General features: G+C 33.3%; 3 protein-coding genes across 3 annotated transcripts; 1 reads left to right on the top strand and 2 right to left on the bottom strand.

Moving 5' to 3' along the window:
• Window positions 1–246: 246 nt before the first annotated feature.
• LOC110830840 (XK-related protein 4) lies at window positions 247–11509 on the bottom strand. The gene is made up of 6 exons (XM_022066172.2): window positions 11019–11509; window positions 9818–9919; window positions 8431–8651; window positions 7795–7947; window positions 7370–7649; window positions 247–6754 (listed from the first exon to the last, which is right to left on the bottom strand). The coding sequence occupies exons 1-6, from the start codon at window positions 11306–11308 to the stop codon at window positions 6526–6528; spliced, it is 1275 nt and encodes a 424-aa protein (XP_021921864.1). The 5' UTR covers window positions 11309–11509; the 3' UTR covers window positions 247–6525.
• Window positions 11510–11663: 154 nt separating this feature from the next.
• On the top strand, window positions 11664–17211 carry LOC110830859 (XK-related protein 6). The gene is made up of 5 exons (XM_022066198.2): window positions 11664–12112; window positions 12547–12648; window positions 13170–13384; window positions 13902–14057; window positions 15167–17211. Exons 1-5 carry the CDS (start codon window positions 11799–11801, stop codon window positions 15679–15681), a joined length of 1302 nt encoding a protein of 433 aa, XP_021921890.1. The 5' UTR covers window positions 11664–11798; the 3' UTR covers window positions 15682–17211.
• On the bottom strand, window positions 17210–20732 carry robl (dynein light chain roadblock). The gene is made up of 4 exons (XM_022066142.2): window positions 20585–20732; window positions 20405–20483; window positions 19383–19550; window positions 17210–19282 (listed from the first exon to the last, which is right to left on the bottom strand). Exons 1-4 carry the CDS (start codon window positions 20585–20587, stop codon window positions 19239–19241), a joined length of 294 nt encoding a protein of 97 aa, XP_021921834.1. The 5' UTR covers window positions 20588–20732; the 3' UTR covers window positions 17210–19238.
• Window positions 20733–20744: the final 12 nt, after the last annotated feature.

A 20744-nucleotide genomic window follows, 5' to 3' on the forward strand; every position in this document is an offset into this window, starting at 1 on the left:
AAGTAGAATTTTAGGTCCCCATTTTCATATTAAGAGAGTTCAGGAGAAAGATAAAGATGGTAAATAACAATGGAACTACAGAAAATAAAATAAATGGAATGAAAACAAGTTATGTGAATGGATAAAAGGTCCAAGGCAGTTATTTGTGGCCACCAAATGCAGACATTTCAAGTTCTGAATATATAAACAATATACAACTAAGTTCTACAAAGAGGTAATAATGTTGATCAGTACGTGAACCAAAAATAATTCAGGAACTTCTCTTACTCTTTATTTGTTTGTGTTTTCAATGTTTGTACAGTGAAAAATAATTGTTATAAAACTACCTGAAACATCTTCATAATTCACATCAAAGATACTTTTGGACAAAACATTATTTTAATACACATTTCACAAGGTAACAAAAATGCTTTATGGAGTATCACTCATACAAGAATATCGTACTCCAATGAACAATAAAAATATATTTATACATTTTTATTTCAAAACTAACTAGAAATTGTACATGGCTTGTCACAAAAATATAGCTGTACAACATCTTACAGTGGCTTATTTATAAAAACTACTCATTAAAGTGGTTTAACACATTTTGAACCTGTAACATAAACATGTGAACTTAAGTATGTGCATGGGTAGTTTATCTCAATACAAAGAAGGTTGCCACTAAACCAATTTTTTGTGTTGAAGATAAATACAAATGTCTATGTATGGTTATTCTTATAGTGAGATTTGAGGTTCTCATAGTGACAAGAAGATGGATGTCTTCTGGGATACTGCACCATGTTGTCTGATGATGCAGGCAGTAAGCACCTCTGAAACATTGGTCAGTATCTACCAGACTACATGATACAATGTCCCAGAAGACAGCCATCTTTATTATACCTACCAAAATGAAGTCTATTAACATCCACAAATATACAGTTCTATTTTCTTATAATAAACACATTATAAATCTGAAATTCAAATGCATTTTCAGATTTGTCTTGTATTTGCATTAATAGAAACATTCATTTTAGATGACAATATTCAGATAAACTGCAGCAATAAGAGGAAGACATGAAATGGTGCAACAAATAATTAAACATAGAAGCTGGCCAACATAATATTATTTAAAAACTAATAAGGGAACAAAGTGGCATTGTACTATCCAGAGTGAAGTCATATATCTGAAGTGTGCTTCAATATACTGTCTGCTAACTCCACTGCAGCACACAAATATGAAACTAATTTTAGACTCTTCTGCTGAATGTTGTCCCAACATGGGATCCTTCTGAAACGTGTTATTAAAATAAACAGATATGCAGGGTCAAACCATGAAATTAGCTTTTCTATGCAGATATTCTGCATATCCACAGGAAGAAAATGCCCTCTGAAATGGAGCTCACTGTTTGTTCTGTATAGGAATTTCTGGCCAGAAACTATGACTTACTGTCACACTCCTTATTCCCCAGATCCAGTTTCAGTGTAGCTGTTTCCTGTTTCCAAAACTTAAGCCAGTATTCAAAGGGAAGAAATATTATGACGATCAGAGAAAAATTGCAGAAAGTGGTGACATTTAAAACCCAGGGCATCCACAGATGTTTCCAATAATGGCCAAACTGCTGGGTTGTGTATAAGGTCACAAGGAGAACTATTTTGAGGGGGGCAGCAGTGAACATCTGCTAAAATGTGTTTAAATGCAATACAAAGAATATGTTCAGTCTGGAAATGTTTTGGTAACACCTCATACAATAATGATTATCTCATGCAAATGCTGGAAAACCTGCAGGAGCACTTTATGCCCACTAAATTCCTGAATGTTTTTCATCTGATATGCAAATCAAAGAATCTTTGTCTACACCTGGCATAGGAAGGGATAATGTACTTGCTCAAAGATCTTATTACATTTAAAACAAACATACATATATTCACACACATACAGAGGAAATCTTTGTGAGAGATCATAGTGTATTTAGTATACATAAACCTTCTACCACAGCCAAAAGTTAAAATATCACAGTTCACAAAGCCTGGGTTACTTGGAAATAAAATTTAATGGACCATGAAAAATAAATAAGAAATGTTATCTAAAAATATGATTTAACAGCTTAATCTGCAGTATAAAAGCGCATTTCTGTGGAAAAAATGTAAATACACTTTCCAAATGAATTTGTTTTAGCCCTTTAACTGCTATGACTGGATATTCTGGTCTGTAATCAATACTTATTGACTTACTCCATGGAACTGAGTCCTTCCTGAGAAGCCAACAGTCGCTTACCCACTCGAGAAGTTCTCAACATTTTATGGAACCCAAAGGTTCCTTACCTTGATCTAATTATATTTGGTGATGAATATAACTTATGAAGTTCCTCATTATGCATCTCTCCAGCATCCTAGTGCTTCAACCAACTTAGGTCCAAATTTTCTCCTTAGCACCCTGTTCTGAAACACCCTCAGTCCACGTTCCTCCGTGTCAGAGACCAAGTTTCACGCCCATACAAAACTACAGGCAAAATTATAGTTTTGTATATTTGTTTTTAGACAGCAGACAAAAAAGAGAAGACAAAAGGTTCTGAACTGAATGGTAGCAAGCAATCCCCAAATTCAATCTGCTCCTAATTTCTGCATTTACTTTGAAACCCACACTGATGATCCCCAATAATTTCATCAACACATGAACGTAACCTTGAGAGAAGCCAACCAACGCATTTTAATTTTGAGATATTTATGGTCAGTGCCAAACTGTGCATGCTTTACCATCTTTTGACAAACATTTGGAAGTAGGTGGGTGGGTTTTCAAATACCTGCAGGAGATGGAGGCTCACAGCCACAGTTGGGGCCTGGTATACTTCACTTTCCTTTGACATAAGTGAAGACATTCTATGATCAGTAGATTCTGCACACAGATCTGAATGGGGATCCAAACAAGGACCCTCTGAATGAGGGTCTAGTGTCTTACCTTGAGACCACCATGTCCCCTATATTTGGAAGTACTTGTATGTTTTCTTTCCAACTTACAGGAGCCAGTGAGCTAAAAGATACTCTACAGTCAAAGAATTTAAAGACACTAGGCAATATTACCTAAAATTCTGACTACTCCCTGGATCTTAGAACCAATAGCATGACATAAACTGAAGATGTAATTCTGCATGCTACTGTTGAATTTGTGCTTTATATTTCTACTTTCATGTTCCAACAATGAATATATTAGTATCTGGTATGAAACATATTCTTAATAAGAATGGGCTTTGGATAGCATCATGTCTCAGCAGTCTCTAAATATTCAAATTTAAACACCTGTGGAAAAAATGTTTTAGGGAAACTTAACAAAATCAAGAGGTTTTCACATTATAAAAAGTAACCTAGGACTCTGTAACATGCATTAGTCACAGAAATGTCTCTCACAAGTGATATATAATAACTTTTATAAAACACATCATATATTCAACCAACATGACATGATAAGCCCTTAAGTCCTTAAAATTTGGATTAAAAGGCAATATACATATACAATACCTAAAAAATATACATACATTTACAATAAATGTTAAGTAAACAATATACATGCATTTACAATGAATATTAAATAAAATTATATTTATACTTAGTTGGGAATTTTATAATACTTATATAATGTACTTCCTTCTGTATTTAATTAGTAAGAACCTTAGAGTCCATTCATGCCAATTCATTATTAAATATGAAGACAATTTGGCACCAAAATTCAGATTACATAGAATATTACAAACAAATCTGTTTGCAATACTGAGAAGGCAATGTATATATTAGTATCAGATCATGGTCCTCCTTGGCAAACATATCAAGAAATAGCTACAACAATGAAACTTCTTGATTATGTTGTACATAGTTCTAATATAAGCTATACAAAATAACTTGTTCTTGGTCCCATCAAAAGCTAATATTGACAAGATCGAGCACATGGCCGCCCATTACAATTATGACATGTTAGGATTTCTAAGTTTGTTGGATTGCATAAAAAATCAGAAATAAAAATACATATAAACAAAATATTCTGAGATTTTGAATTATATATGTAATAATAGTAGTCAGCAAGTATAACTCATGAAGATTTCAGTTTATAATGAAATAAACCAACAACTTACACATATTATGGCCTTAATGAGGTTGTAAAATGGTGGATGTTTCATAAATGGTTACCAACACTGTGAACAGATATCACAACCCAAAAGACCACAATCTACTCATATCACTTATCTGAACAATTTACAGATCAAACTTTACTCTCAGATCTCTTAATATAATTTTAAAAAACTCTTTAGTAAAAGCATGGCCCATTTTCATGTTAGTAATGTTGTCGTGGGCAATGTCTATTATCAATTTGAATTATATAATTTGTTTCATAGTTACTTGTACACAGCACTACTTTCAAAATATAAAGTTGAGCCTGGAGATTATACTTGGAACTCCCTTTCACTTTGTGAGGTTCCAGGTTCTCACATTGGCGAGTATGAAGATGGGTTTCTTCTAGGCTGTTGTCCATGTTGTCTGGTAGTTTACTGACGTCTCAGAGGTGCTTGCTGCCTCTGAGATGTCAGTAAGATTCTACCAGACTATAAAGTACAATAACAGAGAAAACAGCCATCTCTTTTTCACTTTCTCCAAATACTCCCAAAATTAGAAATGAAGATATCCACAGTATTTGCATTTACTTTAGATGAAAAGATAAATCTACAATTACAATTCAAGAGCTTTGTTTAATTGATGGATTCTATTCTCCAAATAGCAATGTTCTGGCTATTATGACTGATATATCTTGAACAGGAATGTTAATGCCATGCATTTAATGAAGTTCCACAAGTTAAATGGGGGGGGGGGGGGGGGGAGGACAAATTCTTACATATAAAATGAAGGGAAAGTGAAATTAGTTCCCAGGACACAAATACATATAAACAGCACAGACATGTCCAATTTCTCTAAGCCAAGAAGATAAAATGTAAAATTTCATATCTGTACTGTACTATCTGCATTTTTTCATATGTTCTCTCCTTTCTAGAGCATGTCTTTAGTTGGCTTTCCTGCTCTTTCTTAATGTCTTAATAAATGTGCCAAATTATTATTATTATTATTAGTTTTAGTGTTAGTATATTACTGTATTCTGGCTAAGTTGTATTAACTGGTTTTGCTTAGAGTTTAGATATGAATAGCAGACACCCAGAATATATCTCAGATAATTCAATTATTTTTTATGGTATAAAGGATTCCAGTTTGCATCTTTAAAATTGAACTTGTGTGCTTAAAGACCTTTACTTTTATAAACTGCAGTCCTTATGTACATTTTAAGTGGTTTGCACTGCAGACATAGTCTGTAATTTTTTTAACTTATAAAACAGAAATACAAGTCCAGAAGAGCCATTTCAAAATAATAAGGATCACACTACCTCAACTCCATTCGAATACATAGTTAATACTTTATATTACATCATACATGAAATTCTATAATGTGTGAAGGTGGGAATATTTGCAAAATCAATTACATAGCAATGAAAGCAATATGCTATATGCACGCTGATTTGCAACAATAAATAAAAAATCACATGCATAGAATCTAATTTGTTGCACTGTGCCATTGTAATGCACATTTTTGAGCCCCACTTCTCATATATTAGCCCTTTGTTTTCACTGTTTATGTGTTGCAGATTAAACCATGTTTGTACCCAACATCCAAGAGCAAAATCAATGGTCTGAACTTTCAACTGATTAAAGAACAAACTAGAGCACCATAAAACAGACTGTAATGAGGATGTCCCTCACAACAGGTAAAATGTTCATCAGGATACATAGTATATGTATGTCCATGATTAACAGGGTTAATCTTTCAATTCTTTCTGTAATCTTATCTTAACAATGTAACTATGTATCATTTCCTATTAAATTTGAGGTAGTAAGAACGTCCATGGTCCCATACACTATTTACACAGCTCTTAAATACATTAGTTTACAGTAATAAGCTGTTAACAGGTATATAACTTCTAACTTGCAGTATGCAGATAACACTCATCAGAATACATATTGGATGTATGGTGCTGAATTATGTTTTAACACAAACACAGTATAAGAAACCTTAGATTCTTGATTTTCCAAAGAAAATTTCACTGTATCACTGGGTATGCCACTTAACTCTCAGGCTGCTCATAAAAAATGTACATTTGCTGTATTCACCTGCTTTTTAAATTTTAGAATTTGTACATCAATGAAATATTTCATTACTGCACATATAAATATATATAATTTCATCTAAAACTACATTTTTATCTACAATATTAGTTTCATACAGTTCTGCATTTTATAAAATTTCTCAAAGTAAAAAATCAGAGTCTGCCAGAAAACTTCCACCTATAATGCACAGTAAGCTTGTGAAGTGGTCTGTCCATCAAAATGAAAGGGTTAAAACAAGGTAGCAATTAAGCAATTCAAGATAAACTACCATTATAAATTACCCTGACACCCTTTCCTTTATTGACATACACTGCAGATAATATTGGCAAATAGATTAAAAATTGTATGCTAAAGTGTCTGTTGGCTAGAGAATTGTTTACTCTGACCTGGTTTTGCTAGATCCATGTCAGGATCTGTTATAGAGATGCTTTTGCTAAGAGTAGTTGATGTTCCACTAGGATGGAAATACCGATAATACAGCAACATGAATGCCAGAGCAAGAAGAAAGGCAACTACTTGAGCTACCACAGCACCATAGTACAGCACTGGATTCTGAGCTGAGCTGCTTGCTACACACCTGCATCAAGTACAACAAAATTTAAGTAAAAAAGCTATACACTCAAAATATTTGTTTGACAGCCATGATATTGCATTCAGCAAAGTGACTGGCTGTGGGCTTGATAATTGTTTGTTCTTCTCACCACCATTATGCCAAGAAGGGCATGGGGGCTTACATATTGCCCTAATCAGCGGGTACTGAGGGAGTTTTCCACAGAGATAATAATTTTATTTATATACAATTGTGATTAGACGGAAAAAACACGAATAATTTCCACAGAGAGTAGAGACAGCCAATGGATGAAAAGCTAATTACTTACCTCCAGCTAGTGCTGACATTAAGAATACATACAACTTAATCTTTGAAATGGCTGTCTTCCGGGTTATCGTGCCGTGTAGTCTGGTAGAAGGTTACGGACATTTCAGAGGTCCTTGCTGCCTCCATCATCATTGCCCTGATAATGGAGGCAGCAAAGACCTCTGAAACTTCAGTAAACTTCTACCAGACTACATGGCGCAACAAAACAGAAGACAGCCATCTTCAGACTCACCGCCATGAAAACCTCAAATACTACAATCTTTACATGTGACCAAAGTAGCAGAGCAACAGCTACATAATCTACAGAACACTTACCAAACAACAAGAGCTCCAGTGTTTTCCATGAAGAACACAAGATAATAGGCCAAATATGAGTATCTTGTAGGTCCATCTCGAGGTGCAATGAATGCCAAGATGTAGGCAAGTCCAAGAACCAAGCTGAACAATAACTCTTCACATCGACTAGCACAAACTGCAGTATGTTGATGTGCCAGTGCCAGCCATGCTGACATCACACACCAATGGCATAAACAAACTGTGCCCATCCATGCTGGGAATAATGATGCTAATAGACTGAGAGCCAGCACTCTTGACACTATAAAATGATGGAAACACCATTATATTAAGGCAATCTCCTTACCAAATTTATGAAGATGTGACATTTCCTACATGCCTGTGGTAATTAGAGATGGGTACCTCTACTTTAGTTCACATATAATTGCAAAACTTATTGAAGTTACCTGTGCTCATGAGATGCCAGCAAAACTGCATGACAGCTCCTTGCCATTCTAATTTTTCCTTGTCATCTCGGGCATATCTCACTGAACGGTGATATGATGTAAGTGACCATGCCACTGATACTAGTGAACATATCACTGCCCAGGCTTGGATTGCTGTATAAAAATCTTAATTTCATTATATATATATGTATGTATGTATGTGCAAAATCATAATATACACCAACTAGACTTTAATTAAATTACACTGAAATATAAACAAGATAAGAAGATTTCTGTCTCCTGGGTTGTTGCACTGTGTAGTCTGGTCGATGTTAACCAACGTTTCAGAGGTCATACTGCCTCCGCCCTGATGATGGAGGCAGTATGACCTCTGAAACGTTGGTTAACATCGACCAGACTACACAGCGCAACAACCCAGAAGTCAGAAGTCTTCATACTCACCGCTGTGAAAACCTCAAATCTTACAAACATGATAAGCTTTGAAAACTGCATTGTAAAAGACGTAGTTTTTAGTTTCTTATTATTTAACACAAACACAGTCCGTGCACTAGCATTATGTACATGGCGAGAGTAAATTTAATTCACTGTAAATATATTACATATCTTGAAAATTATACTGCCAGACATATGCTTTACCCTGAATAGAGCTTTCATCTGATCGATTAGCATGGAAGATGAGAATCATGAGCTGTAAGATGGCCTGAGGTGCAGCATGCAGGAAGCAGTGAAATAATCTGAGCAGTGCTGCATCTGAATCTTCATCCAACATCTTCCTGTACATTTTCTGTTGCCGTATCCTATTTCCTGCCTTCCCAGCTGTAATACTATGTATGCCATAAGCCAGTGCATCACAGTACCTAGGTTACAAATAATGAATACAAAGTTAAAGTGTCATTATGTATAATGTAAAATTAGTAATTTTACAATCCATTATCAAAAAATAATAAATGTAAAATTAGAAATATGTCAATATAACAGGTTTGCTACATACTGATTCACAAAATAGCAGATAGAAACAACTGCACAAATTACACCAAATCCTAGTGTAAGAAGTAAGTATGAGACATCTGAATCCTCTTTCCTCATCTATCCTTACTTCGGAATCAGTATCTTCCTTTACTTTCAGTTCCATGTTGGATAATGTTCTCCTTCATTCACTTTACATGGCCAAACCAAGTCCATTTCTTTCTAAATCCTCTTTGTCTTCTAGTCCTCTCAATTGTACTTCTTGAGAAACTATAATACTAATTATTAGATCACACAAATCAAATTATTAATAATTTAAATTTATAAAACATTAACAAATTAAAATGGCCAATTGACAGGTCAAAAATATATCTTCTTGTCAATTTTGAATCTGTTAATAGAGGTTGACATTAAATCCATACAATGAGAGGGTTGTTGAAAGCATACTTTCAACATTTATGTATCAAGATTCTGTGGCCAATTACTTATCCTATGAAGAATGAACTATGCAACATGCAAAAATGACTGGACTTTTAGAACTAAGCCTAAAACAAGTACTTATACATTGCCTAGCCCAACCTAACATGTAATTCAGATTTCACTACCAAATATAAGACTAACAATGCCTACTGTACTTTGTCTATGAATTTTATTTTGATTATTATTATCCCCCCCCCCCCCCAGAGCTTCACATTTGTCACTAATTTCATGCCTTAAATAAGTGCTTCACAGAGTGTACCATGGCAGGAGAATGGATTAATGGATTTATTAAGGTAAGGAAGAAATTTGGTCTGTTGCATATCCAGGTAGAGGAATCAGTAGTCTCCTATATATTGAAAGTGAAAATCTGTGTGCTAAGATTGTTTAAGTTTGCTAATTTAATACCACAAATTACAACCAAAAGTGACAAAACAGATATTAAACCTATACATTAATATTTTAAATACATTTTTTATTCTCATGTCAAAGAAAATTATTTGAAGTTCACGAGCTAACAAAATAATGAAAAAAATAACAAAACACATGAATTATGAATAAAATCTTAATGTCAGAATACCTCAGTATTGGTGCCAACTGAAGCAACAACATAATGATCCGTAGAACCCATTTCCAAAGTGGGGGTTTTGAAAGAGTAGGTTCATCACCATCAATTATGTACCTGAAACATACATAATTTATTACTGTAAAGGAAAATGATAATCCTTGCAAACTTCCTATTATAATACAGAGAATACACATAGAAGAAATTATGTGCCAATGTGTTGAAAGAATTACATGAACCAGAATACTAAATAAACTTATGGGCCAAAGACGTACATAATGACTGAAACGAGATATCCTGAAAGTAGAGAGGTACCATTCATACTGCAGCTAGAACAGGACAAATGCGAATTAGGATGACAATAAATTTAAAATGGATGGTCTTTCCTGTGTCACATCTAGAATTGTTCAGACATAACGAGAATAAATATTCAGGTTATTCATTTAAAATTATTACCATACTATTGACATACTCCACATATCTCCTCTTATAAGCAACAGTATTTAACTAACTCGCTGGTAGCAGAACCTGCAGGTTCAACACTGACAACATCAATGCAACTATTTAAAAGCATTAATCTAAAAATATTTATGAAGCTAAGTGGCATTCATGAGTGAATTTTCTGTTATAACAGCAGCTTTCACTTGCATTATATTTAGCTTTTATTGTAATATTGAATCATAAACTGAAAATAAGAACAATGAAAGGGAATAACCATACAAGGCATTCAAAATGTGTTTTATGCATCTGATATAACACAATGAAAGCCGAAATGAAATTAACTCAACTAATCAAAATCAACCTACCTGCCACCCTACTTATTTGTTGAATAAATATAAAAGTACAACCAAGACCAAACACATATATTTATTTTGGATGTTCGCATGGGTTTTGTTCCACCCACAGTATTAATTTTTTAATTAAAACATTCATGGGGCTGATTGAGGATGAGGTGCATATTACATATAAATACAGACCTAACCATAATATGTCATAATTTGATTGCAGTGATTAAAAAAAATCCAATAAATACTACGATAATGAGCCTTAACATTCGATCAAACTATGATACATTAATGGACTACTCTCTCCAAAACATGCGGCCATACCGCCCCAGACCCACAGGTCACACCGTGTTTAACCTAGCGTTCCAAACATGTTTCATGTTAGTTTTCTCTCATAAAAAACACTTGTTAGATAGCAGGAAAATTCATACCATCTCAGGCTAAATGCCGTTGTAATAAGTGCAGGAAAAATAAGAAATGTCACCGTCAATGCGAAATAGGCACCTTGTCCTTGACGGTAGTAAAAGTATGCCAACCAAGAATCAAAACCAACATCGAGCGCGAATGTCGTTATTGACAACAGGAGACAAATTATGTGGTATATGCCAAATACAGAACGCCCTGGTTGAATATGACTTTCTTCGGATACGTTGTTACTTAAGTCATCAGTCCTAATTCTAACAGAATCACTAGAGAAGTTGACAACAACACATTCCGCCATTTCTGGGTGTACGCCTCTTTTTTTCAGTATTTTGACACAGACCTGAAGTTATTTAATCGACCTATTCCACAGTTTCGATTACACGACGGATCTGTACAATTTCGATATTATCGAATAGGTTGCAAAAATTCAGTATTTGGAATTGTCAATCTGTTTATTCGTAACAATAACAATATATGCCTACAAGTGGTCCGCTTGACGTCTCTAACGATATCAAGAATGAACGTAAAAATTATATACTATGATAAATAACCATGAACCTCCTCATTGAGAACTTCATACTTCAATAACAAGGATTAGAAACGATGACGATAACAGTCCTTATTAACTTTAAATAATCGATCATCTGTGAGTTCGATTAATCTAAGCAATTTCCTAGCTCTGCGTACGTACAGAATTTGACAGGTGTCATGTTTTTATAAAATATGTGAGATTTATAATTATGTATCACTTTTGATATTATATTGCACAGCATACATCCTACTCCAATATGTCTTCGGTTTTAATAAGTGACAGTAAGAGTCCATGTTATAATAAAGAAGAAGAAGTCACTTTGCAGAGTAATACAATTCAAGCGAAAGTGTATACCACAGATGAAGTGGATTATATACCAAATAATGCCCATGTTACTAATTTCGACATATTTGCTCTGGCAGTGTCGATAATTAGCCATATAGTTGATATTGGCTTAGATATTAATTTAGCCTACCGTTATTTCCACGGCGGTAGGACTGAATATTTTATTCTTACCGTGTTATTTATACTCTTTCCTGCTTTGGTGAACACTATCATCAGTATCAGAATGTGAGTACTATGTTGCTCATAGTCTCATTTTTGTTTTGTTTGAGGAGTTCATATTCATGTGGTTTGAAATTAGACGTTCTTACTGTTGCGTGAATCATTCTTAATTATATTTATTATGCCATCTGACATTACAATTTTATGCAATTCTTTTGATGGAATTTTTGCAAATATAGGTTGATGAATTAATGATATTAAAATCATGTATTATAACTGCCATTTCTACTGTAAATGTATGCAGTGGTAGCTTCTTATGATATGATGGTCTACAAATAAAACATGCTGCTTTTTCTACATTTAACTGTTTTCTGTTGCATACTGTTGACAGTGTATTTTGATGAACTTATCCACTGATGTGATGTTTTCTAAAGGCTGTAATAAATATAATGTTGTTCTACTGGTTTGCTGTACCCTTTCATCAAGTGGCTGCATTACAGGTATGCATTGGATAAGGAAAGTAATTCAGTATCAAAGATGGCATCTAGAAAATGGGTAATTCGTATTCTTGTCTTGCTACTCCAACTTGCACCAGTCCTGAGGTACTATTTGTTATTGTGACTGTGTAATATATGTGTGAAACCAAGTTTGCTCAAAATAAAGAGTACTGGCTTCCATAATTAGGAGAAATCAGGCTATGTCACAGTGCCTATCCAAGGATATCAATTATTTGAATGAATTAAGTGTTGGTCCTTAAAAAAAGACAGGTTTCATTCTGGTTTGATATAACATCTAACATTATCTGATTTATTGAAAATAAGGTTTCATCTTGATATAATGAATTACCTGATAATATAATGAAAATCTATGTAATCTTTATTAGTAAGCCAGAGGATGTAAATTTATTTCAATTATTTGATTCATGTTTTGCAGGTAAGGCCTGCACTAACTGTAGAATATGATGGTGTTATCCCCCATGCCACAGGCTCCTAATATAAATTTATATAGCAGGAATAATTAATTATTATAGATTAAATGGAAATGTTAGAAAAGGAATAATTAGCAATAGAATTTCTAAATACTTCAGAATACATAATGTTTTAATTTAATTATTTCTGTACAGGTACTGTGATTCATTAAGCTATGCACTGAAATCTAGACGTGCAGAGAAACAAAAAGATAGTGTGAACCAGTGGCGGTATTATGAAAAAATGCTGAAGGAAGATTGTGATGTGGCATTACTGCGTGTGTTTGAATGTTTCTTAGAAGCTGCTCCACAGCAAATTCTACAAATATCTATTTTATTAGTTGATACTAGAGATGGTTCAACTTTCCAGTGTAAGTCACCATTGCCATAAGATCAAAGAAAACTAACAACACGTGAGGTATTAACAGCTTCTTTTGTGGGCATACATGCAAATTTAACAAGGTTAACCTGTTGCAATTTCAACAGCATATTTATAAATGCATCCACTATACAGGTGTCCCAGGAGGAAAGGTCAATATTCTGGGAGGTCATAGTATTGGTCATTCTAAGCAAAAATATGTATATGTACATGTCCTATTCTGAATGGTTTCTGAGATAGAGCTATTTCACTGTATAGTAGTTTGGCAACTAAGCAACTCTAACTTAACCTGTTCCCAGATATGAATTTGTCAGAGACGTATAAAAAAGAAGGTATAAGTACAATTACAAATTTTGAATATATTATTGTCATTAGTAGGACTTCAGAATATTATATGGACAAATTAGTTACAAGTAACAGGCTACCATATGAAGTTATGCTTGCCCTCACATGCATAAGTTCAAACGTGCATTCGTTTTCTTCCAATAATTGTCTGGTCTTTTTTTAAGGGTTGCATCAAGCTGGTTCCATCATCAGCTCACTACTGAGCATGGCATGGTCTATGGCTTCATATCACCGCTCTATACGATTTGTTCAAGACAAGAAAGATAATATCTCTTGGAGTGGTACAGTAATGCACTTCTTGTGGCACTTTATGATAACAGGTATGATTTAGTTGGAAAACTACAGAATTGTCCACTCACTACACTTAAGTAGTCTGAAAAACAAACATGGTCTCCCATTTGAAATAATGAAATATTCAGTTGACAGACATTCACCAGTGTTAATAAGATTCAAATCATACAAGTTTGTTATTTGAAAATAAGTATGACAGATATTTGTGATTTGATATTTATTTATTTATATTTTATTTAACAATGCTTTTTCAGTAGCTCAGACTGTATAGCATTGAATGAGATGATGATAGTGAGTAATAAATCAGAAAGGGCGTGGAAGGAAGTGATCGTGACCTAATTTAAGGTACTGTCCTGGCATTTTTCCTGGGACTGAGAAAAACCACGAAAACCCCAGTGAGGATAGCCAGTCTCATGGCTGAGATTTGAACCTGGGACCTCCCAAAAACAAACCAGGAGTGTTAACCACTCGACCACAGCATTCAGAATTATTGAATTATTCACAGAATCCTGAAATATATGATTCTACATAGTAAAATTATCTTGAAGTTATGCCTCTTTTAATTCACAATGCTTGTTTCTTGCATTGATAGCTGTACACCAGTTGCTCATATTTTTAAATTTGAAATATATTTTTCTTCTTTTCTGTGGAGTTTATGCACATTTATTTTATCTATCTCATTTCAGGCAGCTGTTCATTGTTGAGTTTCTGTGTTATAAATTTAGACATTATTAAGAAACATTAGGATACAAAAAAGAAGTTACCGAGTTTCCAAGTAACAGCTCTGGACAATAGCAGGAACATATGTTCATGAGATTTGAGACTTTCATGGTGAGGATGATGATTGGATTTTGGCACCATGTAGACTCATAGGTAGATTTCAGTGCTCCAGAGAAACACCCTGTCTCCATACTTCAAGATGTAAATTGCGTGTTTCTCCAAAATGTTGCCATCTACATATGAATCTACATAGTGCCAAAAACCCTGAAGATGGATACAGTATGTTTCTCTTAAATATTGCCAAAACCCAGAAGAACATGTTCATATTTGTGCAAGTGGAATACATATAAGAAGTTCATTAAATTATCAAAGTTAGTTGGTATATGATCATGATTTATATATTGTTATTTAATTTCAGTTTCACGTATATTATCAATAAGTGTCATAGCAACTTTATTTCCAATATGGACAGCATTAGCATGTGCTATCCATTGGTTGGTAATGACTACATGGCTATCTCTGCTGGATCGAACAGCCTTCTGCAAATCCTCACCAAATGGTGCTACAACGAAGGAACGTGTAGGTGAAATCCTCTTTGCTGCTACCTTGGGGTTAGTCTACATTTTCACATACATCACACCCAGTGAGGGCAGAACACGTACAAGGTACTTAGTATATTACACAGTTTGCTTTGTAGAGAACTTGATATCAACTGTGATGTGGGCCATAGAGGCATATCCTCAAGTCAAAAATACATGGTATTTTCTACCACTGCTCATATTTTCCACTGTGCCTTTTATAATAGGAATTATGTTCATGATTTTATATTACATGTATTGTCATCCAAAGGGAATCTCTCCAACAAACCACATTCAGTCAAATTTTAATTCTGCATTAGCAGATGACACAAATACCTCAGAACCTCAAGGATAATAAACATTTAGCTTATGAATTCTCATTAGAAAATATTTTTATATGTGAAAAGAATGCTAATATTTAAGGATTGTAAGGTAGTTTCACACAGCTTACATTAACAACTGACTTGAAATTAAAAAGTTGTGGGTAAAGTACAAAGCGTACCAAAAGAGTTCAATTGATTTAATGGAAAATGCTAATTTTTACTGTAATATTTATTTAACTGTATTGATGTCTCCAAAACTGGAACCAAAATCTACCAGCCATCAGTGGGAAGTAGCGTTACTCAGTTTTATTTATACTCAGTGTTTGAAGTGAAAGAAGTAAAAAGTGGATGGTCTGTGTAATAATTATATCATTGTTTAATTTCTGTTCCATTTAAACAGATACGAATGTGTTGTGTTGTTAACACTTTCATAAGTATGCATATACACAAACATTCTCTAACTTTGTTTCAGTAGAATGCACATTCACATATTTGTGCGCTTCCTCCTTCACATATTATCTTCATCTCTTCAGAACTAATGTAAAACTGAAATAAGAAAATCAAAGTCCATGTCAGCCTACTTGTAGCCAAGGCAGCACAAAGCTCACTTCCAAAGTTGTGAAAATTATACAAATTTGAAAGGTAGTGATGTATAAACTAATTTTTGATTACTGAAATTGTAAAAATAATTCTCTTTTGTGGGGTCAAACATGACAAAAAACTTTACAAAAGAATAAACTTCAGCTACATTTACAGGTTGTTCTGCATTTTCAAAGTCTCCTGAATTTGCCACTGAGAAAATTGAGATAAAGTATTTATTTATTATTACCAGAACTAAATATGGAAAAAGAATTCTCTAGTGGGTTCACACATGACAAGAAACTTTACAAAAGGATTAACTTCAGCTACAATATTTACTGTTAGTCTAGCAGTTTCAGTTTTCCTCTCCTTTTCTTCTCTCTCTCTTTTTTTCCCCCACTGAAGAAATTGAGATAAATTATTTTCATAACCAATGAAGACAAAATCTAAATGGTCAGGAAGAAATTTCAACGTCTGAACAGAAACAGTAGTCAATGGCATACTGAGGCATGCAGTAAGTGAGAGTGTGAGAAAGCTGTTATCACATGCCAGTGCATGCTTCCAGTATTTCCAGCCTTCTCACCTGCTATGTGGACAGTAAGCATGTTTCTAACATGCAGACACACACAAAAGAGAATAAGGATCAACCACATATGTAAGAATGGTACAGAAGGTATCTGGCCCTGTTCTTGTCAATTTTATACTAGTGCAAATAAAAATCCAGTAACTGTAATGTATCTTAAGAAATCTGATGTGTACTGTAAAGTGATGTGATACACAAGTGAACAATAAGATATTAACTGTACATAATATTTATAGGCCTTTTCATGATGTGAGCCATATATTTTTCAGTGTTATGTTTGTATATATTTATAGAGTAATTTGAAGTAAAATTTCTATGAAGGCTAATGTGGAGTATGAATTTAATGTTTACATTGGATGCCATACCTTTACATTAACACAATAAAAATATCATCAAAATATATGTTGGAAATTTATTCACCCAACATGTTTCAGACCACCAGGGTCATCATCAGGGGTATACACAAAGTTAATACAGGACATGTTTCTTATAGTACACAATAATTGTTTAATAAAATATGGTTCATGCACTTGGAGATGAATACAGTCATTAAAATTAATATCTGAGTTTACAAAGATCAGAAACTTTAATTTATTTAAAACCATATGGTTTTAGAAACTGGTGTAGAGCTGCTTACTGCCTCTATCATCTGGGCAATGATAGTAGTAGCAAATCACCTCTGAATCATAAGTAATTTTCTACCAGACTACACAGTGCAACATCTCAGAAGATAGTCATCTTCAGTCTATCAAGTTTATCAAAATAGTCAATTATTACACAAACATTTCTTATGATGCATACCTCACCATGAGTTATAATTCTTATTTGAAACATTTATTTTGTGTACACAAGGCTGTGTAAATAATTATTTAGTTACAATAAAGTAAAATCAAGACTACAGAAGGATGAAGTACAGAAAGAAAAGACTGTATTCTGTACTGTTACACTCTTGATTTAATTTGCATTGTTTCCTTCCTCACCACAACATAAACATCCTTTCAGTCCTTGTCTTTATCTTTAGATCTACTTGTAATTAAAACTACAACCACAGACTAGAATTACTTTACTTTTTTTTAAATCTTTAGGCTTTTGTAGTGGATTGTTACATGTATTTACATTTATATAAATGTACTAGTCCATTAGGCTGTGGATAATATAGAAGTGGTGGATCAAATATTGTTCACCTTCCTTGAAGATGGACACTGATAATTTTTACAAAACTAGCCCACCACAACACAAGTGTTATACCTAAAAAATGAAAACAAGTGCTTGAAATACTGTAGTGTGCAAGGAAAAGGAACTACTGGAAGGATGTCTCACATCCTATACTGACATTTAAGGATGAATATTGCAATTACCAACATTATATAACACAATTTATATGATAAAGTATATTTTAACAGTAGAAATGAATATCGTTACAAGCAAGATTAAGCACGATTCTGTATACAATACCTATTAATTGTGACTGTAACAATAGCATATTGTGTAATATTTTGATGCGACACGTTGGAATTAGAAGGTACAACATAAGAAGCTTAAGATAGTGTAATTGCGTCATATTGTGAATATTATATCAATTATTTATTTTAATCCGTCTGATCACAATATAATTTTATTTAAAATTTCTTATAATTAAGATAATAAAATATCATTCATGTTCCTTATCGATTGATCGATTTACATTTCGGAACATTTACACAACATGTTTCAGTTTTTATAAAACCATCATCAGGTGTAAAATATATCTAAGAGCTTAAAACTCAATTATGATTTCTGTAGTTTTTTGGTGATGTTTCATTATATTTGTTTTTCCATATTTGGGCGAAGGTGTTGTTTTTCTTAAATGTTATTAGATGTACATATCGGCCAAAGATGTAGGAGTGAGTGTCCCGATATGTCCAGAAGTACTAGTGTCTTCGAATAGGTGTGGGTCAAGAGTATTGACCCACACCTATTCGAAGACACTAGTACTTCTGGACACTCACTCCCACATCTTTGGCCGATATGTACATCTAATAACATTTAAGAAAAACAACACCTTCGCCCAAATATGGAAAAACAAATATAATGAAACATCACCAAAAAACTACAGAAATCATAATTGAGTTTTAAGCTCTTAGATATATTTTACACCTGATGATGGTTTTATAAAAACTGAAACATGTTGTGTAAATGTTCCGAAATGTAAATCGATCAATCGATAAGGAACATGAATGATATTTTATTATCTTAATTATAAGAAATTTTAAATAAAATTATATTGTGACGGATTAAAATAAATAATTGATATAAGAAGCTTACTTTCTGAAACTACACACAGAAAGATTTAAGATCCTATTTCCTGGATGCAAGGTAATTTTATGATTTTAAACATAATGTTTCCAAGATATTCACACCACGTAGTCCACTTTCCTGAAACATAATTCACTCTGTTGGATTCTGAATGACAATCAAAATGAATTCCTTATCTGAAAAAAAACATTAAAATATTTTAAAAATTAAAACTGCTTCAAAGACAAATTATATAACACATTTTTCTATGTCTTAGTAACACCAACATTTTCTTACCAGGAGCAACCATTATTTCATGCTTTCTGGAGCGAATGCGAAGAAATGTGAGGTCATTGGTGGGGTCTAAATCTCGAACTACACTTCTTGCTTTGTCCGACAGCTGACTTATTAGTCCAGCATACTGAACAGTAGTAGTGTTGTCCATTGTTGTTTTAATTGGGATACCTGTTGAAAAGTACGTCTGAGGGAAATATACACTGGATTTTGTGCTTATAAACAGTAAAATACAGAATGGCATTCAATCAAAATTATTCAATGAATGATTATTTCCAATAAATAATAAGTGCATTACACTGAAGGTTCAACATGGAGCATTATAATAATAATAATAATTATTATTATTATTACTTCTTAATTATATTTATGTACAATGGTGACATGGAAGGTTTTCATTTCACTATAGCAGCAAATATGTCCAAACACTCGTATTATTTAGTACAACTCAATGTGAGCTGCTTCTAGTTTTGTATTTATATTTAAAATTCTGAGGTTTATGTATATTAATTTGTAAAATTATTTTTCATACTTGTATTGCAGAATCTGGAATTTATGTACATTGATATGTGAAATACGTTCTTGTACTTGTGTTGAAAGTTCTGAAGTGTATGTATATTGTATGAAATGACATGTTCTACATCCTTTGGTTGAGTCCTAAGAAGGATCTATGGAATGTAAATAAACTCTACTCTACTCTAACAACTCTGCATATGTCAAAGCAATATTCAGTTTACTCAAGACCCAGACAGTCATAGCAGGATATACAGAAGTGAATACTTCTGTTAATTTTGTGGTGCATGTCCACAACATAATTCACTTCTTGCTGTATACAATATCCTTGACACAGCCCCAAAGACGTCCAAAGGAGTTCTATGACAATTTATTTATATATATATATATATATATATATATATATATATATATATATATATATATATATATATATATATAGTAAGCATAGAGTGAGTTGTGTAACTGTGCAACAAAAAGCTTAACGCGATGACACTACAAAATTTAATTACCTTCTGAATTTACAACAATTGTGCCCAACACTCCCTTATGGGATTGTATCCTCTTCATAGTCTCTTCCACCTCACTGGCCTGTAAAGGAAAGACACAGTTACGAACAGCTCAAACACCGGCATTAAAACTATGAAGAAATATCAGAAATTAAATAAATTTTAAAAATGGTAAGGTCGTACCATTTTTCACGTTCCTTTCAGTCAATATATCTTACGTACAAAACAATTGTACCAAACCACACAGAATACCGACTAACAGCACAGGAAATCGATATTTGAGATAAATTTATATCGAACTTTATAATCGAAATTCGGTACACTTATCGTTTGGATTATTTAT

This window comes from Zootermopsis nevadensis, unplaced genomic scaffold, assembly GCF_977971745.1.
Source record: "Zootermopsis nevadensis isolate Lab colony 2312 unplaced genomic scaffold, Znev_1.0 Znev_ptg000004l, whole genome shotgun sequence".
Lineage (NCBI taxonomy): Eukaryota > Metazoa > Arthropoda > Insecta > Blattodea > Termopsidae > Zootermopsis > Zootermopsis nevadensis.